At 37.0% G+C, this 17,358-nt stretch overlaps 2 protein-coding genes across 6 annotated transcripts in view; both read left to right on the forward strand.

The window, feature by feature from the left end:
• The window catches only part of CANX (calnexin), a 34,804-nt gene extending 30,824 nt beyond the window's left edge, over positions 1-3,980 (forward strand). For all 4 annotated transcript variants that reach the window (XM_087883703.1, XM_034402835.3, XM_034402817.3 and 1 more), the window contains one exon: positions 1,257-3,980. In XM_087883703.1, the coding sequence (XP_087739829.1) occupies positions 1,257-1,310 (54 nt within the window). In that variant the 3' untranslated portion in view covers positions 1,311-3,980. The remainder of the gene's footprint in view (positions 1-1,256) is intronic.
• A 1,810-nt stretch (positions 3,981-5,790) lies between these two features.
• The window catches only part of MAML1 (mastermind like transcriptional coactivator 1), a 40,034-nt gene continuing 28,466 nt past the window's right edge, over positions 5,791-17,358 (forward strand). For both annotated transcript variants that reach the window (XM_034402796.2, XM_034402804.2), the window contains exon 1: positions 5,791-6,724. In XM_034402796.2, the coding sequence (XP_034258687.1) occupies positions 6,305-6,724 (420 nt within the window). In that variant the 5' untranslated portion in view covers positions 5,791-6,304. The remainder of the gene's footprint in view (positions 6,725-17,358) is intronic.

The following is a 17,358-nucleotide window of genomic DNA, read 5'->3' on the forward strand; positions in this document are numbered from 1 at the left end:
TTTTGTAAGTTAGGTTTCCAGAACTGGACACAATATTCCAAATGGGGACTGACTAAAGCCTTATATAGTGGGATTAGGGCCTCCTTCTTCATGCTGGTAATCGTCTTAACAATACATCCAAGAATTTTGTTTGCCTTCACAGTTATCTGGCCACATTGTTTACTCATTTTGCAGACATCTGCTATGAGTAAATCTAAATGCTTTTCTTCTGCTGTTCTAACACTGTACCCCAATACTATACTCTGCCAGAGGATTCTTTTTCTCCAAGTTCATGATTTTATATTTAGAAACATTGAACTAGATTTTCCACATATTTGACCAATTTTCCAGCAGTGCCAAATCATTTTCCATGTTACGAATACCTCCAAGAACATCAACTCTATTACACAAATTTGTGTCATCAGCAAAAAAACAAATTTACCAAGCAATCCTTCAGTTATATAACTTACAAACATGTTGAACAGAATAGAATCTAGAACTAAACCTTGTGGCACAGTATGTGTGATTGGTTTCTGTTCAGACAGTATCCCATTAATAATCACACACCGGGCTCTACCCTGAGTGAACTTCCTATCCACTGAACCACCCAGTGGTTAAGCCCTAGCCTGTACAACTTTTTATGAGCTCATTACATGAAGTTGTAGCAAATCAAGATAGTAATTCAACTTTGTTACCTTTCCTACACTTTTAACTTCCTACTAATCTTCACAAAATTTTATTTATAGCAACTTTTTCCAGTTAGTAATATTTCTAAATGAAGTTACATATAACTGTACAAATTATTAGATTATTCTGACATTGAACGCTATCAAGTGCAATCTGATATATTCACAGAGTTCATTCCCATATGAGCGTATTTGATATTTTTTGAAGTATACATTGTTGATGCTAATGTCAAATGTTAAAAATATTAAATCTTAAGGTTTTGTAATGCCGTTTACAAAAATAACCCTGCATTTGATTTTTCTGTTACCCTAATATGTATGTTAGAGTTGAAACATTTTTATTGTTTTAATATTGAAAGAAATAAGCATGTAGGATCAATTTGATTGATATCTTAAAAGTCAGGCTTAGGGTTTTAAGAAGTAGCTTGTCTCTGTTCAGCAGTGCTAACAATTGTTAAAACAAACAACATCTACTGATGTACATTACTCTTGAGATCTCAATAAATTACCTTTGAAAATATCTACTTACTACTTTTAAAGCTAAATATCTGAATGTAGCTGGATTATTTATATGTTGTTTTATGTTTGCAGGAGGAAGAAACTGTGAATAGGTCTCCCAGAAATAGAAAACCAAGAAGAGAATGAAATATCCTAAAAACTTAATCTGATGATTTTTTCTGATATGGTTTTGGGAGAGGACCATGGATACCTTTTGCTGAAAATCAAAAATCTTCAAAATTCACCATCCATAGGTTCCTGTCAAATACTCTGCAGTGAAAAGTGTTTAGCAGTCAAATATTTGCAATTGTGTTTCTAAATAATATTCCTGTAGAAAAAGAATGCGTTTAACACAACCCGGCTATGAATTTCTGGAATGTTACAAAAACTAACATTTTTATTTTGTTTTTAAATAGATGATAGAATTACCAGTCTCAAAACTTTTGGCTTAAATTAATGTATTAATCTATCAATGGAAGTGAAGAGCAAACCTTAAAGACAAATGCCAGATGTAAAGTTTTTATAAGTCTTTTCTTTCTTACAAAGATGGAAATTCTTATACAACTCTTATTTCTCATAGTATGATCATGTTAAATGTAGGATAAAGTTAAAATCCATTTGAAGCAATCTTCAAGTGCTCAAACTTTCTTATTGATGAAAAGCCTGTGGCCATGAAATACTCAGATTGGTCATAGATACAGCTCAGTTAAAACAGTGTTTGCACTAGTCTGAATTTAGGAGCAGATTTTAGTGAGACTGGATTGTTTTGTTCATTTAGATTTTGAACTTTTTCTCAATTTGGAATTTGCTTTCAGTTTTTGTGGTCCCCCCTCCCCCAGTTTTTTTAAACATTTCCTTCTGTTCCAGCTGTTGCTTCTCCTGTACAGTTTTTTCAGATGCAGCTTTCCTGCTAGAGAATACACTTGTTTAGCTCACTGTTAAAATTGTGTTTCTTATTCTCAGAAGGTAACACTACTTATTTCTGGGTCCAAACATTGAAACAGGACAGTGTTGCTAACCTTCCTATTGTTGCCATCTTATGTACATTTATGCACAGGATAAAAGGCACAGGCAAGCTGATCTTTCAAGTTTTATTTGTGCTGAAAGCAAATGTCAGTATTTGTGGCTGAGGAATAAGCATGTGAAAACTTGGCATATGTAACATTTTGAATCTCAGTGCTCTTCATGTATCAAAATGTTGTGAATCTAGGGGGTTCCAGATGAATAATTTTTTTAAAAATATGTTGCATTGAGTATCTAGCTATTCAGAAATCTTATGTAGAATACAGAGTGTTTACTTAAGAAAAGCATAATCCTCTATATTATATTGAAGTGCATGATGGAGGAAAGCGAAAAAGAAATATTTTGCCACCTGTTGTTCTTTATTTAAATATATGGCACTGAATTAAAACACTCCCAGTTTCTACTTGGTGGGTAAGAATTTTTCAGAGTAACTAAGATTTTATACTTTTGTTCAGATATAATTATATACATAGCTTTTTCAAAACAAGACTAACAGCTGTCTTGCAGATTATTTTGCAGAACCCTCAGTTCTGTTATCTTTCCAAAACAGCAGAATTATCCTCATTTGAAGCTACAGTGCTTGCAGCCTTTGGCTTGCATTCCAGCATCATTCCTTGCACATCTATAATAGTTGTGCGAGACTTTTTATTTTTCTCCTTGTGTCCTCCAGAGAGCTTTATAAACTTGGCATCCATTCCACTGGTAGATTCAATTTAATACAGTCAGTGCTTGCTTCCATAGTTTCTGTTGTCTAGTCAGGATGTTTAAATGAAATTATTCCCCCTAGTTTCTTCTATTTTTTTCTACATCATTGACTTGCAGTGGCTATTTAATACTAGTACTAATTTTAATGTGCTTGGGTTAATGTTTTTTGATCATCGTCTTCACTTTTTGTGAAACATATATTCCTTTCTCCAGGATATTGGGAAGAATGAATCTGAACTCATAAGACCTCTTTAGAATACTCCTCTGTTTGCATGTTTTAGCCTTTTTTCATGTTAGTGAAATGTACTTTTTTAAATGCCCAGTGTAACCTCTGAAGCCTTATTAAGACTACTTAGTACTGGGAGAAGATTGTCATCTGCTATTTAAGAATAATAAAGCAAAAAATTAATATAAAAAGTAATTTGTAATTTCCAAGTAATTTGGGGTGCTGAATTGGTAACTTAATGGATGATTTTAAAAAACTATGGAAAACCATTCCGATGCAGGAAATATTTTTACACTGACATAGTTGAACTCTTGGTTGGAAAGAAATAGACTTATAACAGACTTTTAGGAAATGTTCTAAAGAATTTTAGAATGAATAAGATATTTGACTACTTCTGTTTGAAAAAGAAAGTGCATTGTAGCCATTTCAAATCAGTCACAGTTCATATGCAACATATGAAGATATAGATGCTTTAAAAAAAGATAAAGATCTTAACTAAATGTGTGTTCTGTCTTAGAATACTTACCCCATTTCATATGGGGATGTTATGGTTGACAGGAGAGCAGAACATGATTAACCATAAATGACAAAGGTTATCCTAGATCTCCATAATGTGGCCCCAGCTCTCCTGTGACACTAAATATGGTGCTAAGAATACATTTCTTCGCACCTCTTTGCCTTCTCTATTATAATTTTCTAAATGCCAGTATTGTTTGACGCAGGGTTCAAGTGTTGGTAAACAAGATTGTGACTTAAGTCCTGACTGTTGTAAAAATCTGAAGATGCAGTATGCATATAAATATATTGGTTAAGTTATAAACAAATGTAAGCTTACTTGATCAATAAAGAAACATAGATCACTATTTTTCTACTGTCTAGTCTGCAATATTTTGGGGGATTGGCTTTCATAATCTAAAGAGTTGATAGATAGAAGAGTTGATAGATCTTCCTTCAGAACTATTACTATGTTGTGAAAAAACTGAACAAAATGCAAAGTGATTAAATTGTTTGCATTATGTTTTAAACATCCTACTGAGAATATTTTGATTGTTAAATATTGGATTGTTAAAAGAGTGGAAATTTAAAAGGTATGAATAATACCATATTGAGGTAGTGGTTCCAAATTGGTTTCATAGTGAGCATCTTGCGTTTAGAAACATGAGCCTTCATGAAATGTGTTAATCTTTGTAAAGTGTTCAAAGTACACGTTCATATCACTGTTTATAACCTTGTTGTTCTAGTATAACATGCACAATTTCAATATGAAAATTGACTACCGTAGAAAATATTTTAATTATTGATACATAGTTAATACACATTTGATTTACATATCACATATTTCTAAGATATGAACCATTAATTATAGAAGAAATGGAATGATTATCAATGAATAGCCTTTCTTACGTTTCAAACTTTCTGCTACTGGTAGTTACAAATTTGCTTCCTAGAGTAATTGTGACTTTAAAAGTATGCTGTGATAGCTTGGTGCAAGTTTGTATGCCAAAATAATTCTATTTATTTGGAATATTTTTATGAAATGAAATAGTCTTCATTTCAGAAATGTTATGAAATACCCCAAGAATGTGGCCTTAAAAGTTGTTTGTGTGTTAAACGTATAAGATACTTTTCCTTAAGGAAAAGCAATAAATTGCTTCTTTTAATCCAATAAATTGTTGGATTCATTCTTTTTTCAACGTTAGGTTTAAACACACAAATGTTCTCTAAATACATTGTAACATAAATCACAAGTAATATGCTTAAACTAGAAACAACACTAAAACTTACCAGCAATTTAAAAAGCCTAAATTATAGATACACTGGAAGTTACATAAATGTATGTATACCTACCTACCTGTTCAAGAGTTGACACTTTCACTAGTATTTTAGAATCCGGTCAAAATCTGCAGATGCTTACACATTTCCAAATACACTGGGGCTTTTTTCCCCAAACATACAAAAGAGTTTGCATTCTGACCTGATCAAATTTCTTGCTGGTAGCTGGTTTTTGAGGTTGTTGGATGGTCTTTTGACCTAGCCTCCATTGGTGTACTTAAGCCCTTTGAAAGCAGAACTGCACCATCAAGCAAGAGGAAAAGAAAGTTTAATATTTTCGTGCTTTCCAGTGAGAGGTGAAAATTTTTCTCCTTTTCTCCAGTTAGCATTTATTTATGTTATCCCATGGGTTAATCTAAGACTATTCTCAACGCCCTGGATTGTTGAGAGTTGGGCGGCACTTAATTTATTATTGTCGGGGAAAAGCGTTACTATATTACATAATCAGGAGATTAGTAGCCGTAAACATTTCTATGTTTTAAGAGGAACCAGACTTAGGTTATTTTTTTTTTATACCATGTTAATCGTTAGTCCGGCAAAGAAAACTTTTAAATCAGGGAATACATGGAAGAAGCCACTTAAAATGGCAGTTGTCCTTAATTTAAAGGAAAGGCTGGTGAGAATTCAAACGCTTGGTTCGGCCTTTATTGCTCATTTGCATATTTTCAGTGTAAAACCCAACTACCGTTCAGTATTTACTTTTATGTATTCCTACACTTATTGCCCAATACGTATGCGAGGGGCAGGCCTATAAGTTTCAGCCATCCCAGCACAAGCTGCATACGGGGACATTTCCTGTCAATCATAAAGTTCCACCCCTTCTACTTTTCCGGAAAGGTCGTAGAGAAGTGGGGGGAGGAGAGAAACGGAAAGGGAAATCCCCTCCCCCAGCTTTTCCCCCGCCCTTTTGTTTTCCATTCCTATCTCCGATTGGCTCTTTGAGCAGTCTGTTAACGCCTACTGCCAGTGAGTGCGTGCGCCGTGACGTCTGCCACTACCTAGGAAAGGCCACCCGCTCCGGACTGGGCAGGCTTCCCAAGTGGGGGAGAAAAGGGGTAAAACAATTTCAAGATGGCGGCGGCTGAGGCGCGGATAACAATGGGAAACGGGAGGTTTGGGTGGCTCTGGGCCTGAGCTAGATTGGGGCAGGGGATTGAAATCACCGGGCCTGCATCGGGAAGGCGGGCTCGGTCGGGTCGGGCGGCATTGGGGCGCCCCCGCCTGAGAAAGGTAGTGGTGACGGCAGAAGAAGAGGGAGAATTGGGCTCCGAAGTGCCCGGTGTCCCTCGCCGCCAGCTATGGCGGAGTGAAGAGCCGGCTGCTCCCGGTGCTGCCGTTTTCCCGCTCGCGGCTCATGGTTCTGCCCCCTTGCCCCATGGCGGAGTTCGTGGTGTCGCAGCACAGCGCGGTGATGGAGCGGCTCCGCCGGCGCATCGAGCTTTGCCGGCGGCATCACAGTGCCTGTGAGTCCCGCTACCAGGCCGTGTCCCCGGAGCGCCTGGAGCTGGAGCGCCAGCAGACCTTCGCCCTTCACCAGCGCTGCTTGCAGGCGAAGGCCAAGCGAGCGGGGAAGCACCGCCAGCCGCCCCTTCCTCCCCCCACTGCGCCACCTCCGACGGCTCCTTCGCATCCGCCTTCCTCTGCTCCGGCCCCTGGGGCCGGGGGCTCTGCGTCTACCTCCACTTCTTCCGACCGGCCTGGAGTCAATGGTCTGGACGGTGACACCGCGGGCGGTGAACAGCAACAGCACGGCCGTAGCAGCGCCCTCATCGCGGTAAGCTCCAGATGTCGGGGCCAGGGGTTTGTTTCAGCTCGCGGACAGCCCACCCGCCCTTAACATAAATTGTGTGTTTGTAGTTTGGATTTAGGCGGGTTCCTGTTTGTCAAAATATTAGCATACTTTAGGAAAGTTGCGAAACTTTTAAAATGGAAAAGATTTACACTCCCGTGTGTATGGGTTTGTTTCCTTCACATTAAAATTTCAGAATTGTAGCAGTAACATTTTTCCCCGTCTTCCGTTTGATACTTTGAGCAAAAGATACTTTAATCACTGTTTGTGCTTGTTTTACCTATGCATATTATCTCTTCATTTTGCTGCTTCAAGCAGTTTTAAATGGCCCGTGAGATTTTTTTTAAGAACTTGAAAAATCAGCAAAGTAGACATCTGTAGTATTTAATATAAAATTAAAAGTAAACTGAAGCAGATTTATTTTATTTAAAACTGCAAATGAACGTATTTGCTTTTAAGTATATGACCTCTGTAAGAAGGCAGAAATAATACATAATGGCTTTGTTTCCTTCACTTAAATACAAATCTTTCCCCAAGGATCGGAAAGTGATTCACCTGGGAGTTATTTTGGTTTATTTTTACGACAATATGAGCAATAGGTTTGCCTGAAAGTGTATCTGTTCTACTTACAAGAACCTCCAATAGTTGCTCAACGACAAATGATTTGAACCTCTTCTGCTTTTTTGCACTAGATAGGCGATAAAGTAGGATATATATTACTAGCATCTTAAGAAAATAAATGGAAAACAGAAACGTAATGTCTATGTGGGATTTTCAAGGAAATCTAGTTTCCTTCTTATAGTGTTCTAAACAAATATTTCTATAATATTTTGTAAGAGTAATTGATAAGGCTGTTTATGCCTATTTCTCTCCTAAATTAGGATTTAAAGATGTATTTGAATGTGTCTGTATCAGCATATATTTATTAACTTTTTCTGGGTTGCTAGAGGAGCAGCACTATATAATCCAGAACAATTAGGGAGGATTGGTTATCTACAGCAACTTTATTGTAGTTTGTTATCTCAGACAATATATATTCCATTTTCATTTTGAACTATTTACCTTTGAGTTAGGTATACTAGAAATAGAGCAAATTCTGTGGGGGTTTTTTTAAATTGTACAAGAACAAATTATAAGATAATTGTCTTTTAGATACTTAGGTGTTCTAGCTAAAATTGTTAATTCATGTGACAGTGCTTCAGGATCCAAGCCTTCAACATGTTTTCTAGATGAACATTTAAAGTTTAATATCTACAAATACTGGAGATAGAATATAGGCATTTTATTGATCAATGTTTTCTCTAAATTTAATCAAATTTATTTTGGAATTGGAGGACTCACGTAATGTCTGTACTGTATTAATAGCACAACTCAGTATAATTCAGAATACACTGGAAAAGTGGAATGCTGTTAATTTGTTACAAATTGATTACAAGTAAAATCCTATATATTCTTCCTGTCAGTAGTGAAGGAAATATGTAGGTAAAGTGGAAATGAGCTGGAATAGCTGCCTGTGATTTTAAAGCATGTAAATTATCTTTATGTTCCTAATAAATTAGGGTACAAGAAGGGGAAAAAGTTTCCTCTGTCATTTTAAATTGTGATATTTTCACATGGTAGAATCGGAAGTTGTCTGATCTATTAGTCATTTCTTTGTTTAGAATGTAGCTGGACAGAGATAGGTCATAGTCCAAATGATTGGTCACATTAATTTTTATTTGAGAGTAAAAGTTATATGGCACTTCTGTGCTTAAAAGAGGAAAACAAAACAAAATGTAGCAATACATTTTATAAAGTTAATGTAAGATAATCAGTGTTAAATAGACTAGTCATATCTTCAGAGGAAAACATCTCTCTCTCTCTCGGTTCCTTTAGCTGAGATTTATGCGTTGTTACATTCAGTGGCTTAATGGCCTCTTCCAACCCTATAATTCTATAATCCACACTGGAAAAATCAGGCCTATCTAGTTCAGCTATTCTGTGTCACATAATGACCTATCAAATCTATTCAGGAAAGTTTTCTATATTTTTATATCTATCTATCCAATATTCCTGTCATTGGTCAGGATTTCCAAGCTTTTCTGATAACTTACTTGAGCTGTTGAATTTTTCAATTAGTTATATATTGGGAAAATTGAATAAAACCTGACTAGATAATATATTCTCTGACTGTACATGATACTTTATAGATGAGTTGTTTTTAATGCAGCATTGAACAGTTTGAGAGTGCTATATCCTTTAATAGTAAAGTTTAGGCTATGAGTAATATATGTCAGTGTTGTTTCATTCATTTGCTATTGTGGTTAAGGTGCTGGCCTAGAAACCAGGAGGCTGAACTATAATTGGTAAATCTTACTTAAATTTAAAAGAAACTGGCATCAAATAATAATATAAAGAAAATATCAGAATTCTCTTTCTGTTAACTGTCAATAACTTTTCAGAATGTTTAATACAGAAGATAAATTCAATATTTTTATTAGGTACAGTATATACAGTCCCTTACATATGAACAGGTTATATTCTGAGAGGCTCTTCATAAGTCCATTTTGTTCTCAAGTCAATAAGCATAAAAAATTGTGTACTTCAGTTCAGTACTGGATGGTGGTCCAGTAGGTTTGGGAGGCAGGTTGTGGGAGGACAGGGGAGGTAGGTTTCTGGTACACAGCATACATGTGCAATGTGCCAGAAGCTGGCCTTCTCTCAACTTCTTTTCCCATCTTCTCCCACTTCCACCCAGGGTTTACTGGACCCATCAGGTTTGGCTTCAGTGCTGCCATGCATGGAACTCCCAACCTAGAGGGTCCTGGGAATCAGGAGAGGACAGGAAGGATTGGTTTCTTGCACGCTGCATATATATGCTGCGTGATGGAAGCTGGCCCTTTTCTGCCTTCTCCAACCTCCAAATGTGGACAGGATAGTTTGAATTGGCAAATATGTACAATTAAAAAATTCATTAGTAACGTCTCTAGTCAGATTTCTGATAAGTTTATATTGAAAGAACAAAGCATACTATGCTGATGGATAGTCTAATGACAAAATGCCACCCCAATTGAAAATGTAAAACTCAAACTTGCCTTGAATCCAGAGTTGTCTTTTTACTGTCTAGAGCAGGGGTCTCCAACCTTAGCAACTTTAAGCCTGGCGGACTTCAACACCCAGAATTCCCCAGCCAGCAAAAGCAAGTACCAAGTACCTTTTCCCCACAATAAGTGGATTCTGTTTGTGGGAATTTAAAATCCAAAGTGTTCACATTTTTTTAGAAAAGCTAGTACATTTTTGGCATGCTAACAATTATTGAAAATTTTGCATAAAGAACAATTAAAATGTTACTTTGTATTTAGCATTTCAAAAATGAACTCTGGATATCCAACTTTTAATAGGAACCATTGTTTGATTACATTGTTAGGAAGAAAAATCTATTCTTAACTTGCTTTCTATTAGAAATATCAGGAAAAGAGCACTGAGGCACTATGTACACTTTTTTACTTCTCTCTTCCCATAGTGTAGGCAGCTGTGTTCAGATGGCATCAAGCATACCTGGGGGCCAGGTACAGGTAGTCCTCAACTTACAACTGTAATTGAGCTCAGAGTTACGGTTGTAAGTCGTGCCTTCAATGAGTCACCATGTGACTGCACGCAATTTTATGAGATTTTTTGCAGCAATCATTAAGGAAACACTGCAGTTGCTAAGTAAACATGATGGTCATTAAGCAAAACCATTTTTGCCAGTGGGCATTTTTTTCTGGAAACCAGAAGTCAACACAGGTTTCTGACAAAAAAACATAAATTGCGGTCAGGTGACCCTGCAACACTGCAATCAGCTGTAAATGCAAATCAGGTGCCAAGCATCCAAATTCAGGCATGTGACAGAGGGGAGGACCACCAACGGAACTTCAAAACTGGGTCATTAGTTCTAGGGAACCCTGTCTTTGATTGGTTGCTAAGCCACCAGGTGTAAGTCAAGGACTATCTATATTGCAAAAATAATGGTAACATCCCAGCAGCCAGATGTCTTCATTGGAAGATATTGTAATTAATTAAGATCTTGAAACATGGCTATGTTAATAACAATTATATCACTTATAAGTCATGTGATATCTGGGGCAAGTCCATGTAGTATGCCTAGGACAGTGATGGCTAATCTTTTTGCTGTCACGTGCCAAAAGCGGGGGAGCGGGGAGGGAGTCACGCGCGCATGTGTCCACACCCATAATTCAATACACCCTGCTACCCCATGCATGTGCGCGCAACTCCCCTGCGCTCCCCCTGCTTTTAGCACACGATGGCACGGTGGGAATGGTAGGCCTGTTTTTCACCCTCCACAGGCTCCAGAGGTTTCCTAGGAGCCTGGGGAGGGTGAAAATGGCCTTCCCTACCCCCTGGAGGCCCTCCGGAGGCCGGAAACAGCTTGTTTCCCAACTTCCGGTGGGCCCAGAAGGCCCGAAAATCAGCTGGCCTGCATGCATATGCGCGGTGGAGATGAGCTAGGGCAACGTTCGCGTGCCCACCAATATGGCTCTGCATGCCACCTGTGGCACGCATGTCATAGGTTCGCCATCACGGGCCTAGGATGTGTGCATATTATGGATATAAAATGATTTTTTTTCTTTTTTTGACTGCCTGAAGTATAGTGTTTTTAATACAGCATATCTATCTCTGTGTGTGTATGTATGTATGTGAGAGGTTATTTTTATTGATTTATTTATATCCTATCTTTATTATTTTTATAAATAATTCAAGGTGGTAAACATAACTAATACCACTTTCTCCTGCTGTTTTCTCCACAACAACCCCATGAGCTGCACTGAGAATGACTTGCCCAAACTGGCTTTCATGCCTTAGGCAAGAGTAGGACTTACGGTCTTCTACTGTGTTTTCCCCAAAATAAGATATTCCCTGATAATAAGCCCAATTGTGCTTTTGAGCGCATGGCAATAAGGCCAAGCACTTATTTCAGGGTTCAAAAATATATAAGACAGGATCTTATTTTAAGGGAAACATGGTAGCTGGTGCCTTAACCACTAGACCAAACATTCTCCTGGCAATAATGAAAATGTATGGAAGTCATAATTTTTTTTCATTTCATTGTGACTGAGTATTTTTAGTCTTCTAATATTAATGCTTGAATCTGTCATGTACTTCATGTACTATATTTCCAGATACATAATTTTTTTCATGTTGAATGCTGGTAGAAACTAAGATAATTTCATATGAATGATGGAAATATAACAAGTGATACAATTTGATTGCTTTTCTAAATATGTTCTATATTTCTCTTATTCTATTCAGTGTCCTTAAGAGAAGGTTTTCCAATTTGTATATATGCCCACTATGTAATTTCACTACTTTTTCATTCAATTTGTAGTTATTTATGAGCTAAGCCTAAAATAGAATAAAGGTTTTTTTATAGGTTGACAAATAGTATTGATTTCTTTTTGAGAGTTCCCTTTCCTTTGAGATTTTGTTCTACAACAGGTTTTTCTTGTCTTGACGCTACTTTGGTGGGGCGGTAACTGACTCATTTACTAAGCTTTTGTAAACTCTTGTTTCAAGAGAGGCTTCTTATAACTAGGTTGTGTCAAATTGTGTAGTTTACCAATTATGAATCTAATGTAAGCACAAAAGTTAAAAATGTAATACATACCCAAATAGATAATCAAAGTTCACAGTATACTTGCTAAAGTGGAAAAAATAGGATTAAAATCCTGCTTCGTTTCTTTTTAAATTTGTAGTTTAGTTGTTTTGCAATGCTGAACATAGAATTTGCTACAAAATGTTTCATTATAGAATATTTTTATTGAAGGAGCTGGCTAGCAGTACCCTCATTCAGTCCCCCTTAGTTTCTCCCTTTCTCTGGATTTCTCTGGGTTCTGTGGCTACTGTTTTTGGTTGTTGTGTTCCTTTCTTTTCCCCTTTCCTTTTGTGTGTGTATGCTTTTGAAACATTTGATTTCTTCCCTACCAGCTGTTAGCTTCCTCTTTTCATAGATTGTGCTGTTTGCTAATAGTATATATTCTTGTGCTGTTGTTATTCAGTAATGAGCTTTTATTTGATTGTGAAATTATTGCATGTTAGTTTCTAAATCCAGCTTGAACATCTGCATTTCCCCTCCTTATAGAGAATGTATTTAGCTCAGGATTGAATTGTGGAGTCCTTGATGTTTTCTGATCGTGATTACCTAATCTAGTAATGAAGCATCTGGAAGTAAATAACTAAGCTCAGAGACCACCAAAGTGTCCACATTTCCTTTCTGTGTAGAACTCTAATAATCCACATTGGATGATTTTAAGTATAATTTTGCTATTGTGTGAAAATAAGGATAGAATACAGTAGTTTGCACAGACTATTAAATCTCTTAGATAGCAGTATGTAAATTGACCTCTTCCACAATTTGCCACTGTATAATTTTGCAGCTTTCTTGACATAGTCTTGAGTAGAGTCTTTACTGATTTTTCTTCTGTTGCTTGTTAGAGTTCTGAAGCTATTCCAATAATTCCTGTAATCTTCCAATTAGTAATGATCAGAGCACTGGTCTAACTTCATCTTCTAGTATTGGAGGTTCTTGTAAGTAGAAAATATCTAAAATATCTTAGATGTTGATATGTTTCTTATACAGAACTTCACTATACTCTTAACCATTTTTGTTTGATCTTGTTTGCATTGGTTCACTGGATAACACATTTTTTCAAAAGTTTTGCTTCTTGAAAAACTTTTGGTGATCGTGATAGATCCCTTCAAATTGAACACAAATATAATTTCAGAATGACTATATCACTGGGAATTTTCAGAAATATGAAATTAACTTTTAATTATTATAATGTATTTAATCACATGCTTCTAATACATCGCATAAGTTCAATAGGGCTAAAAGTGTTCTGCTGATTTTCAATTGTATTCAGTGTATCTTAGTGCAGTGTCCAACAATAGTCAGCCAACACTGATGGATTCCAGTTGCCCTGATACTGTTTTTCCATTGGGCAATGTCCTGGTGAAACCTTTCACCGTATTCATCACTGACTGTCGAAATTTTTAGGAAAGAAGTCCAAGTGTGAATGCAGAAATTGAATCTTCAATGACATGTTGCACTTCATGGTCTTGAATGCTATAAGAAGTTTGTCAACCATCTGAATTTAGTTTTGCTGTGTAGTTGCCAAGAAAATTCTCAACAATATTCTTGAATGCTTTCCAGGCAAATTTTCTGTGGCCCCAATAACAGATCTTTGCACCGCTTACCATTGACAGTGTATCTGATCTGTGGACTAACTAAAATGCCTTCTTTAACCTTGGCAGCATCTCTCAAATAACAAAAACCTTTACCTTCCTTGTTCATCGCTTTCCCAAAATTTTCCATCAGTCCAAATTTTATGTGAAGTAGAAGCAAAAATATCTTAGTTGGGTCGACAAGTGGTTCATGTGCCACATTTTTCTGTCCTGGGACCAAATTTTTTTGGATTGGGCATTTCTTTTTAATGTTATGTGACTCTCTTGCCCGGTTGTTCTGTTTGCATATGTAACAACAATACTTGGTATATCCAAGCTGCATTCCAGGCAGAAGAGCCACTGCTTTTAAATCTCTACAGATATTCCAGTTGTTCTTGGTATACTTGATTTGCTTCAACAACAGTTCATGTTTCATATGTTTCAAGTGTGCAGCATAGCCAAAAAATGCTGAAGAGTGTGTACATTGTCATTGTGTAAAAACAGAAAGTTGCTATAAAACAGTATGTGATAGTTTAAATTATGGGGTATTTTTGTGATTAGCAGCCAAAATCTATAAGTTTTACCTAAAAATGTCCAGGAAGCAAAATCTTTGTTGTCCAGTGTTATTAATGGCCCATTACCATCCTTTACATCAGTGTTTCTCAACCTTGGAAGCTTGAAGATGGGTGGACTTCAACTCCCAGAATCCCCCAGCCAGTGCTGCTGGCTGGGGGATTCTGGGAGTTGAAGTCCACCCATCTTCAAGCTACCAAGGTTGAAAAACACTGCTTTACATAGTTTGCAGTACCCTAACATTAATTAATGTGATTTTCCTCATTTAAAAAAATAGGCTAGGCAAGAAATAAATATACCATATTTTAGTAATTACAGTGTGTGTGTGTGTGTGTGAATAATAGGATCTTATACTCATTTAAAAAATCTCATTGCAAATAAACAAAAGCTCTTAAATCAAAACACCTTTTAATGAATAAGAGGAACTTACATGTGTTTTAGAATAGGAATTGGCAAATTCTGTTATTTTTAGTAAAAGCTTTTACAGAGAAGACAAATCTGTCAGTCAAGCAGTGCTGTCAGCCTTCAAAGTAGGCCAGGTCAGAAATCAGAATTTGGGACAACCACAGAAATATTATTTTATAGAGTATAACAGAATCTTGAAAAATGGTCAAGATTTCTTCTGCCTTCTCTTAAGCTTGGGTTTCTTTTTCATCCCCTCTTCCTTCCTAGGACTAAGTTGACATTTATTTCTTGTATTTTTCTTCAAGATTATTTCCATACTCTTTTACACCAATTAGCCCATCAGAATTTGTCTCATCTCCCATATATGAAGTTACTATGTAAACCAACCATTGACTCACTCCCCAGGCTCTCACTTGGCAACTCCTCAAGGTCATCAGACAAGTCTTGCCAGCACACAGTCAAATGAATCTGGAAAGTCCTCCCTTCTCTTCCTATTGCACAGTAACCAATATCAGAAAGTCTATTATATTGGAGAGCACAGAGTTTTCTTCATCCTGGGATTCACTGTCTATTGATAGTGGGAACAGATCACAGGAGCAAAGTTTGTGCAGGAATTTCATATAGAACTAATGTATCAGTATGAGGCATGAATATCTTGTTGTGTACTGTCACAATCTCTCAGATTCAGGTGGCCTTGAATTAGATACTCTAAATTAGAATTAGATACTCTAAGAGCCTTGGTAGTACAGTGGTTTAATGCACCCTGTAATTAACACAGCTGCCTGCAATTTCTGCAGGTTCGAATCTTACCAGGCTCAAGGTTGACTCAGCCTTCCATCCTTTCTAAGGTAGGTTAAATGAGGACCCAGTTTGTGGGGGCAATAAGCTGACTTTGTATAAATATACAAAAGTATGAAGGCTATTGCTTAACGCATTGTAAGCCGCCCTGAGTCTCCGGAGAAGGGCGGCATATAGATCAAATTAAAAATTAAAAAAAAATAAATGACTCCTCTTAAATGCGGAATCCAGAATATATTCTGCATCATGGTCTTCTCCCACAACTATCAGTATAGGATGGGAGAGGAACAGTTTCAGAAGTCAAGTATCAGGGGAGTTCAAATTCAGTTTTTTAGACGAGCAGGCATAAGGTACAAATTTAGTGGAAAGCAACACCAAATCCTCAACCACTATCTCTGCACTTTTACGAGACCCACACCTGACCCCCTCACAAGACCCAGCATAAGACCTTCACCTGACCCCTTAAAAGACCCATCACTATAGCCTCACCTAACGTGACCTCCCATCATAAGATCTATTGACCACATGAAACCCTTATAAGCAGCAGAACATCAACACTGGCATTCACTAAATTCTGCTGAAGATGTAATCTAGCCTGGTAATCAAACATTCGTAAACCAACCCACAAGGTCAGAGATTGAACCGCCACTCTCATTATTTCACACTCTGACATACAGTTGAAACCGCAGTTTATATTCTGCTGTAATCTTGTTTCAGCTTGCAAATTATTAATTTGTTGTCTGATTGTCAAATGCAATTCAACATTTGCAAGACATTTTGGTAATTATCATTAATGGATCATTGTCTTTGATGCAGGGCATAGCCCATTTGACTACTACTCCTTTCAGTGACCTTGAAAGTTATCTGGAATGATTTGTAGAAAATCTTGCTGGCTGACTCGCCATAAATAATTCATGTGGAGGAGAGAAGCTTAGAAATTGATCCTGGGCTCCCTCAAACTTCTCTGGTAAACTTCCATGAAATTGAAGGGTATTGGTTGACCTGCAGTCTGTTAAAATGCTCTTGAATGAGACAAACCTTGTTCAATTGCTCTGATAGTCTTGCATAGCATTGTGTAGATTTGCCATTTGTATATCTATTCGCAGTGGGTCTCCAAGAATCTGCTACTGTCTGCACGATCACAGAGTTCAGTGCCTCTCTGATTAGAGAGCAGTGAAACTTTGAGCCTTTCAAGGTATGCCATGTCAAGAATCAAACCTCTCACTTCACCTCAGTTGTAATTCACTTTACAGAGTAGTTAGGACAGATGGTCAGAAGCTTTCATAAGAATTTTATTCCCTCCAGGCATGATAACACAGTGAAAGAAAAGAGTTTGTTTTACTGAATCTTGTGACTAATTATTCAGTACCAATAGAAGAGAATATTTGTGGCTCAAGGTTGAATTATGGGATCTTTGATTTTCTCTAAGTTTGGTTGTTTTCTTGCAGACATGTCATTACCTAACTAGTTGATATCATCACTGCTAGTAGGGAGTGGGGCTTGCTTTCATTTTACTGTATATATTAGTGGCTTACTAGTGTTGGTGGGAGTGATATTAGTGGTTCCTTGATTGAGCTATTGTTTACTGTTAGCTTGTTTGGTAGTTCCTTGTTTGGGATTTTGCTTGCTTTTTTATTGTTGGT

Source organism: Pantherophis guttatus, chromosome 2 (assembly GCF_059756535.1).
Source record: "Pantherophis guttatus breed Tessera chromosome 2, ASM5975653v1, whole genome shotgun sequence".
Classification (NCBI taxonomy): domain Eukaryota; kingdom Metazoa; phylum Chordata; class Lepidosauria; order Squamata; family Colubridae; genus Pantherophis; species Pantherophis guttatus.